The 20,952-nt window shown below is 41.4% G+C and overlaps 1 protein-coding gene across 1 annotated transcript; it reads right to left on the reverse strand.

The window, feature by feature from the left end:
- Positions 1-723: 723 nt before the first annotated feature.
- On the reverse strand, positions 724-15,719 carry VDAC2 (voltage dependent anion channel 2). Its single transcript, XM_054572519.1, has 10 exons — positions 15,594-15,719; positions 15,331-15,385; positions 14,133-14,201; positions 13,261-13,310; positions 9,433-9,585; positions 9,285-9,337; positions 8,374-8,601; positions 7,132-7,282; positions 4,491-4,548; positions 724-3,200 (listed from the first exon to the last, which is right to left on the reverse strand). Exons 2-10 carry the CDS (start codon positions 15,359-15,361, stop codon positions 3,109-3,111), a joined length of 885 nt encoding a protein of 294 aa, XP_054428494.1. The 5' UTR covers positions 15,362-15,385; positions 15,594-15,719; the 3' UTR covers positions 724-3,108.
- Between the last annotated feature and the right edge of the window lie 5,233 nt (positions 15,720-20,952).

The following is a 20,952-nucleotide window of genomic DNA, read 5'->3' on the forward strand; positions in this document are numbered from 1 at the left end:
TGGGATCTGACAACAGGCCTTGTAGGGGAATACGTTATGTCAGTTCAGCAGCCAGTTAACCATGTTTTCTTGTAAATGCCAACTCAGCCTCACTTCTGTGAACCAGGCCACTTGACATAGACATGAGGACCTCAAGGTCCTCATAAACATACATCCTGTCCTCCTTAAGGCGAGGGACTGGGTGGGCTCACTGGCCAGAGGTGTGAAACCGACAGGCCTGTAAGTAGGAATTAGCATGGCAATTTTTAACAAGTACCCCAGAGAAAAAGTTAGACTTTACAACACCAACATATGAGTGGAGGTCAAGAGGGGGCCGGGTGCTTTTAACTCTTCTGTTTAAAGCCTCCCCAAATCCTACAGGAAGATGTCCATGTCTCAGGCAGAAACATCATCAGCCTATAATACAACCAGGTTTTGCTACCACCTGGTTATGCCTGGATGGTGGAGGCTGCTAGGAGTTAAGAGCGACTTGAGCCCATAGGTGGCAACTGGCATAATCCTACAGGTCCCGGATATACCTTATATTAGATTGGCCTAGAAGTTCATTTATTTTTTTTCTGTACAATGGCTCTAGTAGTGTGTAAGCTGTCTTTAACTTCATTCAAAACAATTTTGTTAAATTGTATTGTGACAGCTGTCATATCAGCATGCATTAAAACTTACCAAAATTGGTGAATTTTTGTGCAGCCATTTTAATATTAAGATGGAAGAAAATATGCAACATTTTTGACACATTATGCTTTATTATTTCAAGGAAGGTAAAAATGCAACTGAAACGCAAAAGATTTGTGCAGTGTATGGAGAAGGTGTTGTAACTGATCAAATATGTCAAATGTGGTTTGAGAAGTTTCTTGGTACTAATGACATTTTGGCCAAATACAGTTAACTCTTTGCTGTGGGGCTGTCTTATACATTGGAAGAAGTTTAGCAGCACCCTTGGCCTCCACCCACTAGAAGACAATGGCAGAAAATAACCAACATACTCTAAATACCCAAATCAATAAAGTTATTGGTGAAAAAGAAAAATGTATCTTTTAGGCCCTGGCTGATGTGGCTCAGTGGACTGAGTGCTGGCCTGCAAACCAGAGTCACTGGTTCCATTTCCAGTCAGGGCACATGCCTGGGTTGCGGGCCAGGTCCCCACTTGGGGGCGCATGAGAGGCGCCCCACCTCCCCTCCCTTCCCCTCTAGAAATTAGTAAAATCTTAAAAAAAGGAAAAACATGTCTTTTATTTTATGGAAAAAACTAAATGGACTTTTTGGTCAACCCAGTATTTTAGACAATGCTTGGGCCTCTGGCTGTAAACCTACCCTTCTCTCCTGCACTCATAAAAGCACATTAGGATGCACATGAGTAGATAGGTACAATTTTTCTAGGTAGATCCTTGACAAACTCATTTGTGGCACACTTCACAACATATGCTTACACCCTAGTCCAGAGCCAGAGTACTGGACCGGGTGAACTCTTGCCACAGCATGAGGGCGGGCCACCAGTTAGCTAAGGGGCAGCAGACCATCCAGAGGGCTTCAGCTACTTCCAGGCCCAGTAACCAGGTTTCCTCCCCACCTGAGCCCCACCAGCAGTTTGAGACTCTGCTGGTCTACTTCATACCTAGGTATCCCAAAAGCACAAGAGGTGCTTTCACAGACATCGTTTCCTTTTTCCTTCCTAGCAACAGGTGCTGACTCAAATAAATTTGTTCAAATTCCAACTTTCTGCCATTAAGTCATATGTGTGATTCACATGGATCATTCCAGCCAGCCCCTTAGGACAAAATATGAGACCAGAGGAGTCTTTGTACCCTCCAAGACATGTGTGTGGAGAGCTTACTTAGGCTTCTAATTTCTCATCACATTTTTCTTGACCAGGAAATTTTCAACAAGTTATCTATCACTGTTTGGGTAATGAGTCTCACAGTACTACACTTTAATCGGTTCTCTATCAGGCTTCAAACTGTACTTCAGGTCTGTATTATGAATTTGTAGAACAAATCTTCCCCTTCTCTAACTTTGTTCCCATCCTTCAAACTAATTCTCCCATCAAAAAGCTTGTTCTTTCCTACTTTTCTAACCAAAATTACCTATTAATTTCTATCAATCAGCCCAAATCCAGATGAAGGTCAATGGCCATATAGACTGAAGGCACTGCCTCTGATCCCAAACTCAGGCCCAAGCTTTTCAGTCAGGAAAATAAGTAATGACCTCTCACTGGGCCCAAATGCTCCCCTCACAGTCCCTCTGGATCTGGATACGGTCTACACCTTACTTCATTTCCCTGCACCGAGTCTCATCCCACCTAACTGGTTCATTTCCATAGCAATAGCTCACAGGGGTATGGTATATGTATATAACTTTTCAGCACCACCCTTCATCACTTATTTTCCAATCCTTCCTGGAGTCAACAATGATCCAACATTAATTGTGCAAACTTTCAAGCTAAAGATATAAAGCCATATATCCTCTATTTTATTGTACTCTACAAAGCTCACAAAGTTAAGAACACAGAGGAGTTTGTGGCACAGGTTTTGGTAAAGAGCAAAATGCTCACCAGAAAAAAATTAATTATTAGCTAGATATCAAGAGAGATTTGACCCCAGCTAGCAAATTTTTAATTCTGCAAATACTTGGAGTCATTAATTATGTATACTTGTTTTATTCATAATTTGTCATGTTTTAGGATACCAAAAGTTGATTCTAATGGTTGCTATTTAACAAAAAAAATTTTAACCTCATCTTAAATCCACTGATCCATTTCATTCAATGGCAATATTCAATGTTAAAAGAAACATAAAAACAAACATGCACACAATTGCACAGTTTTCATAAAGGTCTATTTCATTATTGGTGGGTAGCTCATTTAACAGTTAAATACATTTAAATAATGTACGGGTGACTGCACGACTGCAGCACTGGTAACTAGATAGACAACCAATTCAACTAGAAACCAGCTAACAAGTAACTGTCTAAATATTGAAAACACAGCTCTTGTTTAGCTCATCCTTTGTTTTGATCACCTTCTTGGAGGGAAAAAAAGCCTGCTGGTCACACTGGAAATATATTAAGGCCAAGTCTTCTGATATCCATTCCCCGAGGTTTCTTTCAGCTGGATTAAGCCTCCAACTCCAGGGCAAGCCCAAGTTTGTGGCCTCCAGCATTAATGCTCTTCCCATCTACCAGAGCAGACAGTGTAAGCTTCACACCTGCAAATAAAAGCAGACAACCATGATGTGCATGAAACATCACATGAGGGTCTGCAGCCTCACTAACTCCAGAGCTTGCTTGTCACTTTTCCTCCGCCTGTCAGATGACCTATTAGTGCCAGCCACCAGAGGGCACTTGAGAGTATCTGAGATGCCAGAATTTTGTTGGCACCATGAAGGCACTGAGTCACAGAGCACAAAAATGTTAATAATCAAGTTCAAAGTGCTCTAGAAAATACAATAAAGTTCAACATACTATCAGACAATCATAATTAATTGTGGAAAGGAAAAACTAAAACATTTTTTGGGACAAGTGGAGAAATACGAACAGGCATATACATCCTAGGCATTATTGATGTCCATTTTCCTAGCTATGATCATGCTACTATATATGAAGAAAAATGTCTTACTCTTAGCATATCCATGCTAGGGCTGATGTATCTACATGTCTGTAAAACATACATTTAAGTATTTCATAAGGGCATGTGAAAAAAAGGATTATATATACAAGCACGGAAAGAGAAAATAAATGTGGTAAATGTTATAATTGGTGAATGTGGGGAAGGGCATATGGATGTTCATGGTAGTGTTCTTGTCTTTAGGTTTCAACAGTCAAAATAAAATGTCTGAGTAAAAATCCCGATTTGGAGGAGGCAAAAGTTCCAAGTGCCTTGGAACCTTACTACACAAATGGTGGTTCAAGAACCAGGAACACTGTAATCACCCAAGAGCTTGTTAGAAGGACAGAATTCCTCATCCCAGACCTTTAAGAACAGAATTTGCCTTTTAATAAGATTCCCTGGATGATTCATGCACACACTGAAGTTTGAGAAGTATGGCTCTAGAAAACAAAGCAAGGCTCAAAATAATGTTAAGTAAGATTACAGAGAATAAAAAAACAAAGTAATGTGTGAACTCTGAAGAAATATAAATTACTGTAAGACATTTCAGGTACTAGTGATGGAACTGAATAGAGAAGAAATAGTAAATAATAATATAGCATCACTGTTAATTTCCTGAGGTGTGATCGTGGCACTGAGTTATGCAGAACAGGAGAATGTTCTCAGGAGAGACATGCTTAAGCATTTAGGGAAGTGTCATGACAGCTACCAAACAGCCCAGCAAATAAAAAAGGAAAAAAAAAGAAATACAAAATTTTGGCCATAAGTAAACATGTGTTCACTGTACTTGCCTGTCAATTCTGCATGCTTGAAAGGTTTGCAAAACAAGAAATGGAAACTGATTTTTAAAACACTATCAAAAACATCCTACTTTATCAAGAATACTTACCAGGCCTCAGAGTCTGAGTGTAGCCCACTCCAATTAAACTAGAGTTGTTGACTTTTGCCTAAAATAAAATGCAAAAACCTTTAAGAAAAATTTTTGATAGGAGAAAAGCCCCTACATGTTTCCCTATCACGCAATTATGAAGTGTTCAGCCTTTTTATTCACACAAAAATGTAATATTGTTATTAGGCCAAACAAAAACCAGGTGCCACTTAAATTCTTTTTTAATTGGTTGACTGATTTTAGAGAGAGAGGGAGGGAGAGAAAGAGAAGGAAAGAGAAAAATATCGATTTGTTGTTCCATTTATTTATGCATTCATTGATTGATTCTTATATGTGCCCTGACTGGGTATCAAACCCACAACCCTGGCGTCAGGACAACGCTTTAATAAACTGAGCTCCCCAGACACGGCTTAATTTTTGTCCATTAAACTCAAAATCAAATTGTCAGTAGGACAGAATATTCATGGTATCTACTGGAAGATCCCCATATTGTCGACATAGCACAAGAGCCCAAATAAGCACTCTCATAAGAAATCATCCTTGTTGAGTCTAATCTAGCACAACAAAACCACACCAAAATGCAGCCAAGGGAAGTCCACCGGGCTCACTAGTTAGGTGACACACGCAGCCTCAAAGAGTGGGGGATGTGAAGTCTAAGTTCATGACTTTGACACACACATTCCTTTCAGGGGTCATCCTAAATAATCAAAACCATCAATGTTCAAAATCTCCAAATGACAAGTACTTCCTCCAAGAATAAAACTAAGTCCTTTCCTCACATTCTCACACCTCTCATTAACGCCTCCGGGTCTTGGCTGTACATAACTAGACTGCACCTGAGAAAATGTTCCAATGGAGCACGTCATTACCAATCCCATTACCTTGCACAATTCTATTCTTTCAGAATTTAGTCACAGACCTTCAACGGCTGAAAGGAGAACAAGACACAGTAAGGAGCAGCTCCATTCTCTCCTACTAACATCACGCCATCTCCAGGGCCTAGGTTGCTCTTCAACATTTTGAATGCTATGGTAAAAAGTTAACGAACAGCCTGACTTCCAAACAGACTTGGAAATGATCTGATGTCTACACTCTTTTACAAAGTATAACATCAAAACAGCCCAATCTAGAGAAAGAAATGATGTAACTATACAAGCAAAAGTCACATAAACTGCCCTTATATTCAGCTGGCACTACAGCCAAGTCTTCATGAGCCACCAATGACCATGTGAGTTATTTGTCTCAGAAAGAAATGCACCACAGTGACCATCTTGTGCCCAACAAATCTAAGAGCCTCACAAAAATACAAGTTCCCACTACCTTAGAAGCAAACCATGAAATTGTGATGTGGTATTAAGCAATGCTTCAGGTGACGCCTGAATGGGGCAACAGCAGCACCACTCAGGTGTGAAATGCTAGAAAGATTTCCAAATAATCCCCAGGAATCACTCAATGACACACAGGTCCCAAAATTCCCTTCTCATTTTAGACTATAAGAGAGCAGCATCTTCTACTGGCTTTAAATATGCAATGGTGCCATAAACATACATTGGAAAAGAATAACAATGTAGCTACACTGCACTGTATGAATCCTGAGGTTTTTACTACTATGGTGGAGTTAGAAACTGGAAAAATAAATGAATCACTGCCTTCCCAATGAGAAAAGGACTCTGGGTGCTTCTCATTCTCTCATTACAACTCTGCTAAGGTAAAACAAAAATGGAGCTAAAACTTAACTGCATAAATTATCAAAACACCATCCTCAGGAGTGAGTATCACTTCGTGTAACAAATAATTCTCATGGAAGGTTTAACTTTCTTTCATCCCCAGTACACTGGGTACAGGCAGTCCCTGACCTGTAAACAAGTGACACACAGGAACAGCTGCTGATCGGCCTGAAATTGGAGCCAGCCCCTCTACACCCTGAGATACCACACTCTTTCCTACCCCAACCCACTAGGACTGAAGGAAGAAAGAGCCTAAGGACAGGACCCAGGTGGCCATCTGACCCAGCTAACCCGGGGCGGGGGTAGGGGAAGATTTCCCTGGTATGCAGGACTATCCAGTGCTAAAGCTAGGAGAGGCCCAGGTAAAACAAAAGGAGCTACGAGCTAGCTGCTCACCCTAGACAGGAAGGAAATCAAAAGACATGCAGTCCAGTCCTGGCTCTCCTCCTCCCTACTCTCCTTCCCTAGTAGCAGTTTAAGTCTGTCCTTTCTCCAAGTTTTGGTTTCTTAAACTGCAAAATGGCATGTATACCACTGAACACTGAGAACATACCTGGATATATTTTATAAATCATAAAAATACAAAGTCAAGTATCAGCTGAAGTACTTATACCCCAGCAGGAATTACTCCCAAGAACTGCCCAGGACCCAAAACACTGGCTTCCTTGAGCTTAGATGGCTTAGGGCTCAGGGTTACTATATATATGCTTTTGGGGCTAGACTCCTGTGGCCTGGATACCAAACTTCTAACACTGTCTCCATCTTTTTTAAAAAGTAGTACTCAAAATTCTAATCCAATCTGTGTGTAAACTGGGGATAGTGTGAACCACAGTTCACACTCTCAACATAATATACCCAAAGATTAATTCCCACAACCCAAAAGCCATTTATTCTAAGCCCATAGTAGTACTCACAGAAATGGATGCAGTGGGATCCAACTGATATTTAGCTGCAATGCCAAAGCGAGTGCAGTTGGTACCTGATGTCCAAGCAAGGTTTACTGAAGTGTCAAGATCTTCACATACTTTCTGATAAATTGAGCCTCCAAATTCTGTCCCATCATTCCTATATTTTAAAATAAATCAAGAAGAGACAATGTAGGTATGTCTAAGGCACTAGGTTGATATTATAGTAGCATTACATTTAAATAAAAGCTGTTGCTCACATGGGTCTCTTCTGTTCACTGAAAATTCTCATTTTAAAACGTCTTTTACATTGCCCTGGATGGTGTGGCTCAGTGGACTGAGCGCCAGCCTGCAAACCAAAGGGTCGCCAGTTCGATTCCCAGTCAGGGCACATGCCTGGGTTGTGGGCCAGGTCCCCAGTAGAGGGTACACAAGAGGCAACCAAACATTGATGTTTCTCCCCTCTTTCTCCCTCCCTTCCCTCTCTCTGAAAATATATAAATAAAAAATAAAATCTATAAAATAAGTAAAAAATAAAAGGTCTTTTGCCAACCTATGTCCAAAAACAAGGATTGGTCAAATCATGCCACATCCATCCAGTGGCATTATCAGCCACCAACAATCATGCTGTAGAATACATAATGCTATAGGAAAATTATCAAAATGTATCAAGGGCGAAAAGGGTTATAAAAGTCTTTTCAGTATATATTTTACATATATACATATATAAAAATGTAAAATGCCAAAACATTAACAATTAACAAAGATTATACACCTACATGGATTATACACCTACATAGTAGGATTATGGAAAATCTTGTTTTCTTTATTATTTACAAATGCATTATTTTATAAGGGAAAAAATTCTTTTTCAGTCCTTCTGACATATATATCTAACTTGGGTTAGGTTAAAAACACCATACGTTTTAGGAAATCCTTTCTAATCAAGACCTCAAACATCACAAAAAAGTCAAATTAAGACACTGGTAGAATCTGGCATTGTCTTAGCCTACTCAAGAAATACAAAGCACACCAAGCCCTCATATGAAATGAACATTTATTCTGTCAGCACCAAAAGTCAGACTAACATTTTTAACTACGCACTTTTGATGGGCATCCTAGAAATGCTCAAGGATGATCTTTTTATATTAAGAGAAATTCTTTAGGTTTAACCTACATTTAAAAATGACAAGAGACATCAATATCATCCTGATGCCCTACATCATAATATCCCACAAAAGAAATACTCACACATTAGTGTGTAGCTGGAAGTCCCCAGTCCTGTAGCCCACTGCAAAGTTATTCCTTGTCAGCTTTGATTTGGCACTGTCAAAGGTCATCTGGTATCCAGCAAGCCAGCCCTCATAACCAAAGACAGCTGAACCATGGATTGCAGGTCCAGCAAAATCAAAGTCAACATCGCAACCAAGGTTTATACATTCCCTCTTGTAAGAAGACTTGATTTTACCACTTTTCTTTCTGGAAAAAGAACAAACTGACTTAAAACTGATGCCAGTGGGAAAAATTTACATAACTGCTATACAGAGGGCACAAAACAGACCTAAATAAACTGCAGTATAACTAGAGTAAAAAACAGACGAAGATACATGGTAAGGGGAAAAAAATTAAAAATAAATAATAATTTTTTTAAAAGTACCAGGACATTCATAAGTTTAAAAATATATACATATACATGTCACAAACTACAAGACAAGGGCACATGGGGTACCTAGAATGCCAGAGAAGACTGCCACAGGAAGGCTAACAGAAGGCCGCTCTGCATAATGCGCAGTCCAAAAGCATATTCAAAACATATTAATTACCCAAGTTAGTGCCACAACGAAAAGAGGCAAATATCTGAGGGCAAGCCAATGACAGAAGCCATAGTGTTCATACTTCAAAGGCACAAACAGAAATTTGCCACAAGGCATCCAGGTAAGCTATCAAGCAGTAAATACAGACCTTTCCTTTGGGGTGGCGAACATACACTACAGTGCACAGATAATGTGTTGTGGAACTGTGCACCTGAAACCTATGATTTTGTTAACCAATGTCACCCAATAAATTAAATAAAAAGGAAAATAAGTATAAATATACATCCTTACTAAACATAGAGGAGAAATGCTTTTAAATTTAAAGTGGGTAAAAATGTCCATGCTTACCCTGTGTTTGGTGAAAAGGTGGTGTCAAATGTCAGTTTCAAACCTTGACATATCTATGTTCAAAGAAAAAGAATGTTTGCAGCTTTATTTCCTTTTTGAAATACAAAAATAAAATAATTAATACTAAAGCACATTGTCAAAATGTTACCTGGTCTTCAATTGCGATTTCTGTTCCCAGAGTGTTATCAGTGTTCCATTTCTCTGTGAAAGTCAGACCATACTCACACCATTTATATTTCGTCTCCAAGGTCCCAGTAACTTTACCAGTGTCTGTATTAGATGAACCAGATGTTGAGAATTCCTATTAAGACAATAAATAACTTCATGAACTTTCCCACAAGCATTTAAGAATCTAATTTACACACGCCAAAAAAACACCCACAACCCACTGAAACACTTAGTAACTTCACCTAATCCTTTCTCTCTACCTTCCCAAATATATATGAGTGAAAAATTCACCTGTAAATTACTAACTGCCACCTTACAGCTGGCATTTCCAACTAATCACAAGTTAATCTGTATCTAATTCTCAAGTGAACTGTACCCCTTTCAAGGAAACTTATGAGGTAATTTTATTTGGGATTCAAAAATCATTGTGGAGGGGGTGATGAATGTTTTGGCACTGCATCCAATCTGATAATGAATAGAACAGTAAGTCACTACGGTTATCACATATGACATCATTACAATCAAAGTTTATAACAACTTATTCTATTTATTACGAAATGTTTCCTGAAATACCTGAAGGGAAAGTATCCCACTATAGGAATTCATGCCATGAACAAATGATTTTTTTTTCTAAATTCTTAGGTAATCCCAAAACTCTGTTTCTGTGAGACAAAAAGGATCTTCACCAGGTTTCATGCCTTTCCAAACATCTTTCACAGCCTCATTAAAAAAGGGGGAAAAGGACCTGACTCTTGTGGCTCAGTGGACTGAGTGCTAACCTAAGAACCAAAGGGCTGCTGGTTCAATTCCCAGTCAGGGCACATGGTTGAGTTGCAGGCCAGGTCCCTAGTTGGGGATGTGCGAGAGGCAACTACACATTTATGTTTCCCTCTTTCTCCTTCCCTCCCTCTTTGTCTAAAAATAAAGGGGGGGAGAGTAATTACAGATTTACTCTACAATTGGTTTATATCATGCATAATATAAACTACAGCATATATAACGGTATCAGTAGAAAAATAATCTATATACAAGGATCAATTTGAAGTGCATTATTATATAATCTTAAATTTGTAGCAAATATAAAGAACTTGAAAATCCATAATTGCACACCAACTAAGGAAGGCATAATATGGAAGAAGACTTATCTGAAATGTAAATTCTGCCATACAGATAATCCAGAAATCTAATAATCTTTCAGAGCTCAGTATACAGGCAGGCAATTGAAATCTTCCAAGATAAAATATTAAAAAGCCTTCTGAGGATTTTGATTCACCATTTGTCTGCTAATAATGTTTATATGCTTTGGCCACTGGAAAGCCAAATCTAAAGACAGCTGATCTCAACTACTAAGAGAACTTCTACCTGAAATTGTGATACCTGCAAAAGTGAGGAAATATCAAAAACTGTGCAAATAACAGAAAAGGCCAATCACCTTTCACTTAGAAAACAGAGTATTTGCATAACTATTACTCTGCAGTGAAAAGGACTCAAAAGCTTTAGGTGTTGTACACAATCTCCTGAAATTAAATGTTTTCATTAACAGGAATTTCAAGTCAAAGGTTGGTGCTCAAAGCCCACACTAAAGAACACTGGATGTAAAATTAGGAGTCCTGACATCCAATTGTCGTTTACTAAATGAGTAACATTGAGGAAGAAACTTTTAACTTTTCTGGAACTAAGTTTCCTCAATTACTGACAACAAAATCTATCTGTAGAGGATTAAACTGGACTGATACTGTGAAGGCTGCACATTTTCATGTGCTCTACACAAAAGGAAAGCATTAATAAAACTATATGGAGCATGTTGTTCTAACAGATTCTTGGAATGGGGAATATACACAAGTAGCTATTTTTTTTCCTGAGTAACGATGATTAATGATTCTTAAGGCCCCACCCACTACCATCCATCAATTCATAGGTTAAGAGCTAGCCTATATACATGCCAAGGAATCCTCAAGACAGAAAACCAAGAAGACCACACCACGGGACCAAAACTGGGCCAGATGACACCACTGGAGGAGCTTAGACCCTTCACTTCATCACGAGACATCTAGGCTTCTACATTCTGGGGTGGCCTGAACATCTCTGCAGTTCAGGTGAGAAAACAGAACCAGCCATTAATGGAATTTATTTAGGGCCAGGTACATATTACAAGATCAGTATCACACTTGTTGAGTTATATACATTAAAAAGAAACAAAAACATACATATATAATCCAGATCCTATACATTCTTCATGATCTTAAACCTAAATTCATAAAACTTTCCTTAACCATATCCACAATAATCTCTTCCTTTCCAACAAAGACTTTGATATATTAAACTATCCCGTACTAGAATACTTCTCTAATTCTTCCCCAATTTAAGGTTTAGTTTCTCTCTCCAACCCGCAAATAAGCTTTTTAAACACAGGACTGTGTCTTTACTTTTCTTTTAAGAGGACTTTTGTGTTTCAACAAACACACACCAAGTGTTTACTGAGGGGCCTCAACAGATTAAGAGCGGGAACACAAAAAAATAAGCACTTAGTGGCCCTGGCTGGTGTGGCTCAGCTGGTTGGGCATCATCCTGAGAACAAAATGGTCACCGGTTCAATTCCCAGTTAGGGCACATGCCTGGGGTTGTGGCCCATAGGGGCACGAGAGAGGAAACTGATTGATGTATCTCTCCCACACTGCCATTTCTCTTCCTTCCCTCCCTCCCTTTCCCTCTCTCTAAAAGTAAATAAATAAAATCTTTAAAAATAAATAAATAAGCACTAAGATGGTGCTCTGAAACCTGTCACAATAAACCATTAAGTCACCCAACCACAAGGAATATTCAGGCTTTTCAGGTTAAAGAAACCAAATGACATACTTGACAAATACAAAACCCCAGAAACCCAAGTCTAGCCATTAAACTAGAACATAATTTTAATAAGTTACATGCACTGACGGAATTAACAGCTACAGCAAGAACTTACCAAAATGACCAATAATATTCAATATGCACACACTACACCCATTCCTCAAACAATCTCAAAACAAAAATTTTAAAGGGAGGGAAAAAAAATCAAACAAAATTAAATTTTACTTTACTCTCTTTGAGGGAGTTAGGCAGAATCAAGACACCAAATACCAAGAATACTAACCTCTTTAAAAATACTCAAATCAAGATTCTCTAAATTCACAAAATACGTATGGAAATTTTCCCCAAGGAGGGCTGCTAGAATGCTGCCATTATATAAATGATTAGTACACTCAAATTAAGAGTTACTGAATACCAGCCCTGGCCACGTGGCTCAGTTAGATGAAGCATCATCCTATACACCAAAGGGCTACGGGTTCGATCCCCACTCAAGGCATGTACAGGAAGTAACCAATCCATGTTTCTCATATCTGTGTTTCCCTCTTTTCTCTCTCCCCGCACCGGCCCCATCCTTCCTCTCTAAAATCAAACATGTCCTTGGGTGAGGATTTAAAAAAAAAAGAGTTACTGAATACTTTTATGCCCAGAATTCCTAATGCTGTTAACAGGCATTGAAAGAAAGGGTTATGAAAAAGTTTAACAGGTTTCTGCCTTCAAGCATATAATCTTACTGAGTCCCTCATGAGCAGTCTTCATGGAGTTCCTTGTGCATATACAGTAATATGGCAAAAGACCACATGAAAAAGGAACAAAGTCAAAATGCATCAAGTTACATGCAAATCCCTTAAAATTAACTTCTACGTTTTCTTCACAATAAAATCAGTAGACATTTCTGTTTTGAACATTTATGGGTACAGTTACATGAAGGTTCATCAGAACTTATTAGACATTTAACACTCACCACGCCACTGCACGATTTTGTTTTCACGTCCAGTTTCACCAACCCAAAACCTTAGAAAACAAATTATAACAAAATGACTCTTGTGTAAAAAATGCATACCAACAGTTGACTACATATTTAAAAAAAAAAAAAATCAAGCATTTACATGTTGCTCAGAGAGATAAATATGTATGTTAAAATGTAGTACTTAAGGAAAAAATTTTCAATTATTCTATGCTAAACTGACATGTAAAGAATAAAACATTTATGCAGCTTTGCCTAGTGTTTTAGTGTATCATCTGATACCAAAACCAAAAAAACTTTCAAACCACTTTCAAACCTAACATCAGAGAATCAATTTAAATTTCAGAATGGCCACAGTTTTATTATGATAAACATTAAGAATACTTACCCCAAAGGAGTTATCTCCCCCTTGGGATTAATAATCTAAATAATTGAGAGAATAATCTAACATAGAAAGTGGGGAGGGGGTCTGTGTGTGCATGGACCCAAATCCTTAAAAAGTCAAATTCACTTGAAAAAGCCCAAATCAGGTGGGGGTCACCTCCACAAAAGCAAAAACAATAATATATAATAGTGATAATAACAATAATAATCCCAGTCAACCAAAGCCTAAAGTATATCTGAAGGAAATAAAAGCACAAATTTTTAAGGTAAAATCCTTGAAATACAATTTGAAAATACTGAAGGAAACTGGGATGGAGGATTATGTGCACTATTACAGAATTATTGTAACAAATTTTATCTAAAATGTATCCAATAGAATTAGTGCAACAAGATATTTAAAATTAGAAAAAAATTAGTAATTTCACTAAGCAATCCAAACACACATTTTCACTTCTGATCTAAAATTTTTTTTAAAAAGTTCTTACCAAATCCTTTGTTGAAAATATCTCTGGCAGCTTTGCCAAGGTCCGCATATGATGGAGGGATACACATTGCTGGTGGGAGGAAACATTCCAATGTTAATGTTCCTGTTCTCCACTTTCTGTCCAAGAACTAGATGATGACCCACTGCTATCTTGCTATCTTTAAATTCAAGCAGTCCAATAAAAAACGAATAAATAAAATAAAAAAGAAAAACAGATAAATTCAAGCAGTCCAATTTGTTGTTTCTGATACCACCTAAAGTTACAATAAAACTGTACTGTAAGGATCCATGAAGGAGAGATCACCAACAAAGGCTTATTTCTAAGTGGATTAACTCCAGTATGTGACTATACAAAGTGGGAAATTCCTGCCAAAATAGAAAAACAGACTTTCTGTTCCCTCACCTCCTCAGACCCGGCCAGAACACACACATCCACATATACATCTATTTTTATAGCTGTACCAGCCAAAATTCACTGGAATGGGCTGATTTAACCAAATGAGATAAAATCAAAACTTAAGACAAGGTCCTCTCCCTAATATATCCCTTAGTATCCTCACTGAGGTCAAAACAAACATTCTGAAGTGGGAAGAGAAAGATACGCAATTCTTTGGGAATTTAAAAACTGGAATTTAAAACATGGCAATCTATGTTCCACTGAAATGTCTACATCAATTAAATACCAAATGGCACTTGAAACATATTAATATACTACTTAAGTCCTCAGCCAATGCTATGCGGTTTAAGAGCAAGCAATCCGAGTTCCTATCACGGGCTCATTCATTCTGCAAAGTGTGTCCACGCCCTTAGGAGCACGTGTGACGACCTTGCGGTCTCACAGGGTAGTTACTACTTCCTCTAGAAAAGTGACTGATCCAATCCTCCAAAAACCGAATCCCACAACTAGTAACTTTTTGCATTTGAGTTCGTCAAAGGCGTGTCCAAAAGCTGAAGGTGAATGCAGCTACAGACCGAATCCCCTCGTCTAGTCCCTTTTTCCGAAATCAAGCAACCCAGCCCGTCTTCCGCAAAGCCCCGGAGTCAAGACGGGTGGCGAGGCTACCGAAAAGGGCAAATTTCCAAGCCCTTAGAAGGATGGGGGGGAGGGGGAAGCGCGATAAGAAGTTGCAGTTATCGGGTCGAAAGGCTTCGACTCCCGAGACTCCACCGCCCCAGCCCGCAGATCCTACTCTACTTACGCCGAGCGCAGCTCTGTCCGTAGGTTGCCATGGCGAGGCCGCGGGAAAAGGTGATCTGCGAGAAGGACAAGAAGTGCGGTCAGCAGGAGTAAGAAGGGGGATTAGGGAGCCAAAAGGGATTTTCAGACAGAGAGGGGCGAGGGGCCGCGGGGCAGCGCGGCCATCTTAGGGAGCCAGGGCCGACCCCGAGCCCTGCACAGGCTTTCTCTTTGGTGGCCGGGGCCTAGGCCCGCTAGGTCGCACAGAGACGGGCGCGGCGGTACCTAGTGGTCTCCTGAGGGGGTCCGTCGCCGCAGTTCAGCACGCTCGGGGTCCGGCTGCGGCTGCCGCAACTGGAGGGCGAAGTGAAGGAGACACCGTTCCGCCCGCCGCAACCCCGTCCTCCCCCCCTCCAGGACCCCGCCTCTGTTGCGGGGGCTCTCCACGGCGCCTGTTCCCGCAGCGCCTCCCGCGGCCCATTACGACCTGCTCCGGAACGGCCACGGGGATCGACAACACCCCCGTCCCCTCGGTGGGCTACCTCGATCCGTCAGCAGGGGCCGGAGAAAGGTAGAACCTGCAGGACCTCGGGTCAGGCAGTGACGAGGCCAGCCCCCGATGCGCGGGGGCGGGGAACGGCGGCTGTAGCGCGGGGGGTACCGAGCGGGCGGGGATGGGGCAGAGGCCCCGCGCACGCTCGTCACGGGCGGGGCGGGGCGGGGCGACAGGGGCGAGGCCGCGTGGGACTCCGCGCGGCTGGGCGCGACAGCACACCTTGAAGGCCATGTACACTTCTATAACTCCTTTTCCGAACTGTGGTTCCCAAACCCTTAGACAGTTCCTGGATGGGGCGTCTGCAAGAGAGTCAGCTGAGCATTATCCCATTTGCCGAGAGCAAATGCGTCGTGCATTTCTGAAACACAGTCTCTTCAGATCTAGGAAGAAACAAATGGGCACAAGGTACCACCTTTAGCCCCTTGCGCCCTCCCTTCATCCGCCTCCTAAGGCGGTGTAATTGCGCTACTGGGCGGGACTCCGCCTGAGCGTATCTCTTGGACTGCCCCTCCCTGAACAAACTGAGCACGTCTCAGGATGCCCCACCCCTTTTCCAAGCTCCCGCTTTAGGGTTCCTCTACAGCCGCCTGCTCTCGGTTTAGCGATGGGACTGCTTTACGCACTGACAAAATCGGAGGCAAGCCTGTTACAAAATTTAGGAATCATACTGACTCGGCATGAGGACACTGCGCTCAAGCTCCCCTCGGTGTGCAGAAGAGTGAAGGAAGAACAACAACAAAAATAAGCCTTCTAATGAGATAGAAATAGGGTCAACTGAGGCTCCAGAATCAATGGCCAGTCTCAGCAATTTCTCTCTTCTAGACCCCAGTTTCCTCATCTATAAAATGACAAATTTTAATGAGATGAAGTGGTTTTTAATAGCCTTTCAGCCATAGTCTATGAAAGCATTTTCCCTCCATTTCCTCTGGCCCTGAAAGCCACCTCCGCTCAAATGCTGCCAAGTTCCACCCTTCTAAACCAGGGAAGAGATAGCTAGATAGGCTTCCACAATCCAAACTCGGATTACAGCTGCCTTGAAGGATTCCCCTCCCATAAGCAAGGGCAGCCACCAATCTTGCCTAGTCATGGTAGGGCTTATTCATGTAAAGGGCTAGAAGACTAGAGGCTTTGCTCCTAAGAGTTCAGGACCAGATCAACTCAAGCTCAGACTGGTTGGTCTGAATCAGCCTGGCTATGTTTGATGCTATTGTGAGGCTAATAGCAGAGATTAACCTCCCATCCCAACTGCAGCAAAATACACCACCTCCCAGTAAAACCTAGTCTCCCCTAAATCAGTAGGGCTTATTCACATTGTGAATTAGAGTAGCCCCTCCTTATCCATGGTTTTGCCTTCCGTGGTTTCGGTTACCTGTGATCAAATGTGGTCTGGAAATATTAAATGGAAAATCCCACGAATAAACAATTCCTGTTTCAAACTGTGCTGTTCAAGGGAACATGAAATCTCACTCCAACCTCGCTCTTTTCTCACTCCCTCTGCCCTGAATATGAACCGTCTCTTTGTCTTGCCTGTCCATGCTTAGTAGCCATCTTGGTTGTCAGACTGACAGTCACTGTATAGCAGTGCTAGTATTCAAGTAACTCTTACTCAATGGCCCCAAAGCACAAGGGTAGTGATGCTGGCAACTCGATCATGCCAAAGAGAAGCTGCAAAGTATATGTATGCATAGGAAAAAAATATAGTATACATGGGGTTCAGTCCTTTACTTTTTTTCTGTTGCTGGTGGAAATGAGGCCCTTTTGCAGAGCTATAAGGAAAGCATTCCAAGGACCCATGTATGGGAGAATAGGTTTCGGTGGTAAGACTTATTGTGGTTGAAATGGAAAGCTGTGCCCAGGTTTCCAATATCTCATCTTCACCTGTCCCGGTGTCAAAGAGGTCCAGCCTTGTTTTCAGCAGGCCCAGGAGAAAGACCAGTGTCCATAAATTCTGAGCCATTGGTCAGTCCAGTTCAGTCGCTGTCCTCACCCAGCTAGTTTAGCCTGTGCTCGCAGCTGTGCTCAGCTGGCGCTGTGCCCAGGCCTATGCTTGGAGTCCATGCGTGGCTGCCGGACCCCAGGCAGCTATTCGGGCCACTTGGCTACCATGGAGAGAGAATGCATGAACAAACGGCGAGGGCGCATTACTGAGAGTGAGAGATTGAGTGTGAGAGCGAGAGAGCCAGAGAGAGAGAGAGAGAGAGAGAGAGATAGGGAGAAGGAGAGGGAGAGGGAGGGAGGGAGAGAGAGGAGGGGGGAAGGAGAGAGGGAGAGGCAGAGAGAGAATATCTTTCTTAGGCTAATTATATTACCTCTGGCTCGGGAAGAACCAGGCGCCTTTTCAAACTAACCAATCAACTTCCCAATCTTTGACGGGCTCCTGCTGGTTCCTCCCTCTAACAAATCTATTTCCTAGATCTTCCGGGTTTCTGTGTCCTTTATCCAATGGGATCCTTGCCCCAGGTTAGGCTCCACCCCTTATGGTTACCTTCTTACTTCCTATTGGGCATGACTCATAGTAGAAGCACCTCCCCGCGGTGCCATCGTGGCTTCTATTGAGCATGCACCCAGCAGAGGAATTTCGCCTGTGGTTTTGTTTTTCTCTCAGTAACCCTGGCTAACTGGTAACAATCCCTCCTGTCCACTTTAGGGATTAGATCCTGACGCAGCAGTCCCCTGGGGAGCCTGTGAATGCTGCAACTTCCTAGTGAAGCAGGCTAAGCGTCTAATTCAGCTCCCTAGTTTATTGTGCTTATTAATGTCTGATTCCCTTTGCTCCCTTCCTTTATTAATATTTAACAACCTATGCCAGCAATCCCATGCATCCACTAGGGGTCTTCGAACATATCCCTGGTAGATAAGGGGTGTGGATGAAAAGGGGTTCTATGGAAAGTAACCTCACAGGGTGATCTGATCATAAATTCCTAACTGGGCAGATCATACTGGGTAGTCATGCCCCAGGCATATAACTTCCCTAGCAAGCCTGTCCATTGTTATTATATTTTTAGGTTAACACACCTCTGAAATGCCAGAAGTAATCCCTACCCCTCAAGAGAAGTAACCACACTCAAGAGAGCACATAATCTTGTTAACTATCCTATAATCCAATCGTTGCCTTACTTTCTCCCTCCTTCATGTAATCTTCCTTAAATTCCATCCTTAATTTTTTTATTTTTTAAATTTTATTTACTTTCAGAGAGAGGAAGGGAGGGAGGAAGAGAAAGAGAGAAATATTGATGTGCAAGAGAAACATCAATCGGTTGCCTCTCACACCCCCTCAACAGGGGACCCGGCCAGAAGCCCTGACGAGGAATTGAACCAGTGACCTTTCATTTCACAGGCCAGCACTCAATCCCCTGAGTCACACCAGCTGGGGCCCGTTCTTAATTTCAAATGCGTAAAAGAAATTGCAAAACAGTTATTCTCCAGAGCATTTGAGATCTTGCTTCCTGGCAATTGTCATTAGTTTTTGCTCAGATAAACTCATAAAAATGCTCTACAGGTTTGGATGTTCTTACATCGATGGGGGGACTACTGTATCTGTAGCATTTTTAATCCCCAGAGGATGTCACTTTGCCACAGAATGCCGATATGAGGCTTCACCCTCTACAAACCCAGGGAATGTATATACTTCATAATAACCAGGAGAAGAGTCATGGCAAATTATCTCAAAGCTGAATTCAGTAAATACACATATGTAAGTAGTTATATCCAAAGCCCTCTAGACCAAAGCAGCGTTACCTGTGCCACCCACAGGGGAAGCCAAATCCATTCAGATGCAGTGCCTGCTCTCAAGGCACTGACAGTCCAGTGTGTGTGGAGTCAAGAACTGGGAAGGGTCCAAGCTTTACCCTACTCGCATGCTAGCAAGTTAGTCTGCCATGGTTTCACAGGTTCATAAATTATAGCAGAAGATGTGAGTCTGGAAGTTCAGAAACAAAGGACTTTATTACTTGTGGCACAGCAGAGAGCATAATCTTCATGTTCACATCAGCTCCTCTTGCCTTCTGTGTTCCACAAGGGTGATGCAGACCACCCTAGGCAGAAGCTGTACATACCATGTGTTTGAGTCACAGCTGCGGGATCCTGACTTTAGGAAACTCTCTGCCTTATAAGGAGTTGCTAGCAAACCTGCCCAACCTTTGACTCAGGCAGAGACAGGAGTGTACTTCTCAGGGAATAAAATCTGCCCTCTGCCCTAGAGGGAGACACTACTTCTAGCTCCTAAGATAGTCTGAGATCAAAAACTCTCACAAGACCTGCAGAAACCGGTAGAGAATTGTCCCACAACAAAGGATGGAGAATTCAGGAGTTGCAAGTACAATGCTAAACGCAAGCACACAGAACTGTGGTAACAAAATGAGGGAACACTTGCACTAAAGTGTAGAAGTAGGACTTGTCAAAATGAAATAATAGGTCAAGGATGAAAAGGCAAAAATTCTAGAAAAAGGCATGTGCAAAGCCATACCAGGACCTTAAGTGTCAAGAATCATTTGGAAACCACAAGTAATTAAGCTGGAAAAACCTATAGAAAAAAGTTGAGAGATTAATCAAAAGAAGTTGGCTGGAGTCAAATCCTAATGGTCATGAAAGTAACAAGTGAGTCTAGGACAGCTGGGAGCAAAATGTTTTTTTCATTTAGGGTTTGTTTGATTTGTTGTTTTTGTGTTTGTTTGTTTTTTTTGAGCAACATTTTTAACTTGAACTGTGAGGACGAACATTCCCCTCATTGTGGGAAAGGCCACAGGAAAAGGAACAGGTATGAGGGTAAAGGGGATAATTCAGCCTTAGCTGGTGTGGCTCAGTTGGTTGCTCTATTGTCCTATAACTGAAAAGTTGCATGTTCGATTCCTTGTCAGGGTACATACCTAGGTTTCAGGTTCGTTCTCTGGTCTGGCACATATGGGAGGCAACCAATCGATGCTTCTCTCTTGCATCAATACTTCTCTCTTTCCCTTCCTCTCTCTCTATAAAAGCAATGAAAAAATGTCCTCAGGTGAAGATAAAACAATGTTTTTAAAAAAAGAGGATGATTCCATATCATATAATTATGAGGAGCCAGAAGCCAAATCTGAATGGAGTTGTCCAATA

Source organism: Pteronotus mesoamericanus, unplaced genomic scaffold (genome assembly GCF_021234165.1).
Source record: "Pteronotus mesoamericanus isolate MK-2021 breed Mesoamerican mustached bat unplaced genomic scaffold, CSHL_Meso_final contig_24, whole genome shotgun sequence".
Taxonomy (NCBI): Eukaryota; Metazoa; Chordata; class Mammalia; order Chiroptera; family Mormoopidae; genus Pteronotus; species Pteronotus mesoamericanus.

What these genes read in the sequence shown, in the direction of transcription:
- VDAC2 (XM_054572519.1), bottom strand. Translation starts at nt 15,361, where the DNA reads ATGGCAACCTACGGACAGAGCTGCGCTCGGC. An exon ending in ATCCCACTGCATCCATTTCT is followed by an intron (nt 4,549 to 7,131) that starts GTGAGTACTACT and finishes ATTTTATTTTAG; the next exon opens with GCAAAAGTCAACAACTCTAG. An exon ending in CACTCAGACTCTGAGGCCTG is followed by an intron (nt 3,201 to 4,490) that starts GTAAGTATTCTT and finishes TTTTATTTGCAG; the next exon opens with GTGTGAAGCTTACACTGTCT.